The sequence below is a fragment of the Bos indicus genome, chromosome 19 (assembly GCF_029378745.1).
Source record: "Bos indicus isolate NIAB-ARS_2022 breed Sahiwal x Tharparkar chromosome 19, NIAB-ARS_B.indTharparkar_mat_pri_1.0, whole genome shotgun sequence".
Classification (NCBI taxonomy): Eukaryota; Metazoa; Chordata; class Mammalia; order Artiodactyla; family Bovidae; genus Bos; species Bos indicus.
Window position 1 is genome coordinate 42,967,790 of NC_091778.1, and position 5,821 is coordinate 42,973,610.

Here is a 5,821-nt window from a genome sequence, read left to right on the forward strand (position 1 = left end):
AATCAATGTCTCGATGTGTTTACTTTGTGTTAAGTACACCACACCACTCTAAGGAACCCTGTTTCCTGCTTCCATGATCACTAAATGGGGTCAGCCAGACAACAAGTCATCTGATCAGCCTGGCTTGTCCGAGGCGACCCAGACACCCCAAAGAGTGACTGTGCAGGAAGAGGTCAAAGTCAGGGAGAGATGGCAGCAGGTGGGCCTTGGCCTTTCTCAGAGGCCACCAACAAGAAAAACTGGACATACTACTGAGGGATATTTGCAAAAGGAAAAGCAAGTCTTTATTGCATGGACATGGTACAGACCATGAACTTGTTACACAATACAGCTGTTTCTTGCACCTCCCTGCTCTATCAGAGGCAGGAAAGCTGGATGGAGCAGGGGAGAGCACGGGAAGCACCCAACTAAGAAACGAAGGACCCCTTGGACCAGACCCTCTGAAAGCAGAGCCTGGAATTTGCTTTTCCGGTCCCTCTGGCCAGCTTTCTGCTCAGCCTGGCGAGGGCAGGGGTGGCAGGGGCATCTCCCCTGCACTGGGCTGTTAGATTTCTCTCTTTCTGGAAGAAACCACCTTCCCGTCCACAGACTCCTCAACGTTGATGCGGACCTTGCCGCCACCGCCACCTCCCAGGGAGGCTGTAGAAAGAAGGGGCAAGTTTGAGAGTGGGAGACGCTCCCTGTACTCCCTCCCAAGGGGGCCAGGGCCTCGGCTGAGCTCTGAGAAGACTGAACAGCACCCCTGAGAATGGCCATCAGCCAATCCTTCCAGAGCTGCCAGGACGACTGGTGCTGAATTACTCATCAAAGAGATGGGCGGGAGTAGTGGCAGGTATGCCCTGCAGTGAGCAAGAATGTCAGATCTTTTAAGCTGCTCATAAACAGGAAGTAATCATGGGCATCTATCCATAAGTACGGGGCTTCCCAGGTGGCACTAGTGGTAAAGAACCTGCCTGCCAGTGCAGGAGACATAAAAGACATGGGTTTGATTCCTGGGTCATGAAGATCCCTTGGAGGAGGGCATGGGAACCCACTCCAGTATTCTTGCCTGTGGACATGAAAAGCCTGGCTGGCTACAGTCCATAGGGTTGCAAAGAGTCATACACGACTGACACGACATAGCATGCTGCTGCTGCTGCTAAGTCGCTTCAGTCGTGTCCGACTCTGTGCGACCCCATGGACTGCAGCCCACCAGGCTCCCCCGTCCCTGGGATTCTCCAGGCAAGAACACTGGAGTGGGTTGCCATTTCCTTCTCCAATGCATGAAAGTGAAAAGTGAAAGTGAAGTCGCTCAGTCATGTCCGACTCCTAGCGACCCCATGGACTGCAGCCCACCAGGCTCCTCCATCCATGGGATTTTCCAGGCAAGAGCACTGGAGTGGGGTGCCATTGCCTTCTCCACGCATGCATCCAAAACTACATGAAGGTAGGGCCTAGGCAGGAGCTATGCCCTGGATAAAGTTTGCTCATCCTGGAAGGTTCTCCATAAATCTTCAACCCCAACCCTACCAGGGACTGACAGAGGTCCCACTGGACGAAGAAGTACCTAATGGAATGGGCAGCCAAGTAGGGTGGATGCTTGGTCTCTTTCTCCTTCCTCCCCATTCCAAGGGTATTTGTGACTTCAACAGTTTCTCTCCCCCCTCAACTCAGGAAGAGTTAAGCCTCTTACCTTCTCTGGTACCAATGCCAGCCATCCTGCAAGAGAAAGGGAAGCAGATGTAAGCAAAGGACAGAAGCTCAGGTCTGCCTACAGGGAGACAGCTAAGCAGTCCTCTCCACCCCTACCCCCATATCTGACTTCTCTAAAGGCTGGGACATCCTGCAAGCCCTCCAGACCTGCCACCCCCAAACAGATAGATTCTAATCTTTAATAACATCCGTCTGTTTCCTGTAGGAAATGGAACCAGCATCAAATCCAAGACTACTAGCCCAATTCTATCATTTACAGAAGGCACACAGGACCAGAAAGGTGAAATGACCTGCCCAAGTTAATAGCCGATGACCAGAACAGAGTCCAGAACCTCTGACTCCATGTTCTGCTCTCTTTTCACTGTACACAGGGCTATGCCCTTGAGATGACTCTCCGCCCTAACCCCTTACTCCCCCTCTGCACCCCAGCCCCTGCCTGGAGTCCTGGCCCTCCAGCAGGCTGCGGTAGGTGGCAATCTCCTGTTCCAGCCTCGTCTTGATGTCCAGCAGCATCTTGTACTCCTGGTTCTGGCACTCCATCTCACTACGGAGCTCACTCAGCTGGGCCTCGATGCTGCTGATGAGACCCTGGATCTGCTGCAGCTGCGCAGCATAGCGGCACTCTGTCTCTGCCAGCGTGCTCTCCAGCCCGGCTTTCTAGTGAGGCAGCAGACCAGAGACACCACATCAGGCTAGTCAGGAAGCCATAGTGGAACCTCCCCCAGAGGGAGCTTGGGAACTCCAATGCTTAAAGCAGCCATGAAGCATGGCAGAGGTGAGGAGGGAGAGGCTTGGCAGGAGGAAGAGGGGCATATCAGGGAGTCAGACCATGCTGAGCTGGGACTGCAGCTCAATCTCCAGCCCCTGTATCGTGCGTCTCAGGTCTGTGATCTCCGTCTTGCTGGTCTGGATCATCTCTGTGTTGGAGGCCACCTCCTTATTCAGCTCCTCTGTCTACAGGTCACACATAAGAGAAGTGAGCTCCATGGGCCTCCCAGGGCCTCAGGAAGCTGGGGAGAGGCCCACCAGTCAGACCCACCTTGCTAAAGAACCAGGCCTCGGCATCCCGGCGGTTCTTCTCCGCCATGGCCTCGTACTGCTCCCTCATTTCTGACAGCACGCGGGTCAGGTCCACGGCTGGTGCTGCATCCATCTCCACATTGACCTGGCCAGCCAGCTGGTTGCTGAACTCCTTCATCTCCTTCAGGGTGGGGAGGGTGGGCATTCAGAGACAGAGGGCGGAAGCCAGAGCTAAGTCTGGGGTCCCACGTGCCAATCCTGGCTCCATCACTAATCACTGACACACCACGTGACCTCAGTTCTGCCCCGTACCCACCCTGGCCTGTTTCCCATGCCACATGAAGAGGTTTGATGGCACAGGCCTCTCAGCTCTGAGGGTCTCTCCTCCTCTCTAGTCTCTGGTCCTGCCAAGGGAGGACCTCAGACAGTAGGGCCCTTCTATGAGCTCATGAAACAGATCAAGACAGCAGTGCCCACCGGCCACCTGGCCTGGCGATGCATCAGAGAAGATAAGGAGTCTGGGTCACCAGTGATCCTTCCCTCCATGGGGACCTCTGTGTTGGCGGGTGCATATTTGAACCACTCAGCCCTTCAGCCAACTAAGAAGAGTCCCCAATGGCCCCACCCTGCCTCCCACCAGCCCCAGCCCCTGCCTGATCCTCACCTCCTCGTGGTTCTTCTTCAGGTAGGCCAGCTCCTCATTCAGGCTCTCGATCTGCATCTCCAGGTCAGTCTTGGTCAGGGTCAGCTCATCCAGCACCCTGCGCAGGCCGTTGATGTCGGCCTCCACGCTTTGGCGCAGGGCCATTTCGTTCTCATGCCTGGAAAGGAAGAGGAAACCCAAGTGAGAAGGGTTGAGCGGTCTGGACCACTTGAGCTGGGGGACAATGCGGAAGGAGCATACTTGAGTCTGAAGTCGTCTGCAGCCAGCCTGGCATTGTCAATCTCCAGAATGACCTGGGAATTTTTGATGGCAGCCGCCAGGATCTGCAGGATACAGGAAGCTGGTGTCAAGAGGGCCCCTCCCTCTTCCCTGTTGCTCTCCCTGCCCTGCACCTCACATTGGACCCCTTACTGACCATCTCCCCTCTGATACCAGCAACAGTAGGCGGTAGGGTCCCCAGGCAGAATCCAGCCATCCCATGCCACCCTCCTGGTCTCTGGGACAGGAAAGACCAAGGAGCCAGGGTGGCAGGGAATGCCCTGTGGGAACTGCCTGGCCAGGAGCAGGGTGACTTCTAGGGGTGCTCCACCAGCCTCTCCTGTGGACAACTCATGGTCGCTGGCCTCCTGCACACTTTAACACAGCCATGCATCTATAGAACATTCCAGTCAGCGGGAACCTGGAGGGCAGCTGCGGAAACTGGTGCAAGTGAGTGAAGGGTGAGTGAGGAGCTGGCAGAGTCTATGCCCAGTCCCAGGTCTCCTAAGGCTTTTGCCACCCAAGACATTCAGAGGGTGAGGCAGGCCATCCTGGCGTTCAGGACTCCTAGGACCAGAGTTTCATCTCTGCACCCTTATTCTTGCAAAAGAAGCAAAGGAGCACTCTAGACAGAGCCCCACAGGTGGGAGCACTGCTCCCATCTCGGCCCCTACTGGTCCAGACCAGATTCGCAGGATCCCCAGCACTGCCAGGCTGAGCAAAGTGTGCCCCCACCCGCATCTGGAACGCATACCCCCCACTTGCCAAGGTTACACATCATTGCCTGGGCAGAAAAGGATTCCCCCTGGGGCAGCTGGTACCAGCTACCTGCTCCCCTCTCCCTAACCCCAGAGTCTTTACCTTGTCCCGGAGCTCATCGATGGTCTTGAAGTAGGGGCTGTAGTCACGCTCCGGGCTGGTCGGGCTCTGTCTCTGGTACCAGTCTCGGATCTTCACCTCCAGGTCGGCGTTGGCCTCCTCCAGGGCGCGCACCTTCTCCAGGTAGGAGGCCAGGCGGTCGTTGAGATTCTGCATGGTGATCTTCTCATTGCCAGAGAGGAGGCCGCCATCTCCGCCGCCAAAGTCACCGAAGCCACTGCCAAAACCCCCACCAAAGCCCCCTCCAAAGCCACCCCCATAACCACTACCGGCCCCTCCACCAAAGCCACCCCCATAGCCCCCTGCTGACCCCGAGGAGACAAACCTGGCAGAAGAAGCTGAGATAGTGCGGCTCCCACCGCCCCCATAGAGACTCCCCCCACCAAAGCCTCCTCCCCCAGCCAGAAGGGAACCCCCTCGAGTAGAGCCACCCCCAAAAGTGGAGGAAGAAGTCTGCAAAAACGTGGTGGCCATGGCCAAGCAGCAGTGCTGAGCTCTCAGCAGCACGAGAGAAGCTGGCAGGAGGCGCGGGCTGGACTGAAACCTGAGGGCTGCGCCTGTCACCCCCAGCCCCGGGGCTCCTTATATACCCCTCCCAGGGGGGTGTGGGATTGCGTCTCCTCCCCCAAAGGGAAGCCAACTCCTTCTGCGTTCCTGACAAACACAGCTGCCTGCACACCTCACTGTGGCTGGTGTGGGGTTTTTCTTTTCTTCCTTTTTTTTTTTTTTTAAATGCAACAAAGGAGATGATTCAGAATGAATGGTGTTTTGCCCCAGGCCATGATTTTAACACTTGGATTACAGGTTCATCTCTACACTCCAGGAGAAAACACGGAATGTAGGAACCTTGCATCACGTCTGCCAGGCCTCCGCCTGCCCTGTTAGTGGCTCAGGCCAACTCCTCCCTCGCCTGTCCTCTGGTGCTTCCAGCCGGGGACACTCGCCCCCAGGCAGTGGCTCCTGGCTCGCAGTTTGGGAGTTCACTTCGCAGGGCTGCTCCATGTGGTCCTTTCACAGATCTGTGTCTAAGCCTGCCAGGCTCTGGGGATTGGTGGGCAAGGTGCATGGAAGAAGCCAGGGGCCGTGGGCATAAACTGAGGATAGGGGAGGGAGCCTGAGTCTGGTACCAGCTGAGGTGACCAGAGGGGCCAGCATCTGTCACTTCCCTGACCCTACAAATGGACTCTTCTCCTCCACCCTTCTCCTCCTCTCCTCCCCCATCCACAGACCCCTCCTACTTCTCCAGCTCCCCCGGGCCCCCTGTCCCTCTGCAGTGGCATTCCCACAAAAGCCAGCCAGCTCAGGGCT

The 5,821-nt window shown here is 56.5% G+C and overlaps 1 protein-coding gene across 1 annotated transcript; it reads right to left on the minus strand.

Annotated features, from left to right (window-relative positions):
• Positions 1–259: 259 nt before the first annotated feature.
• LOC109574408 (keratin, type I cytoskeletal 15) lies at positions 260–5,061 on the minus strand. The gene is made up of 8 exons (XM_019982423.2): positions 4,496–5,061; positions 3,617–3,699; positions 3,377–3,533; positions 2,732–2,893; positions 2,521–2,646; positions 2,129–2,349; positions 1,673–1,698; positions 260–639 (listed from the first exon to the last, which is right to left on the minus strand). The coding sequence occupies exons 1-8, from the start codon at positions 4,985–4,987 to the stop codon at positions 545–547; spliced, it is 1,362 nt and encodes a 453-aa protein (XP_019837982.1). The 5' UTR covers positions 4,988–5,061; the 3' UTR covers positions 260–544.
• Between the last annotated feature and the right edge of the window lie 760 nt (positions 5,062–5,821).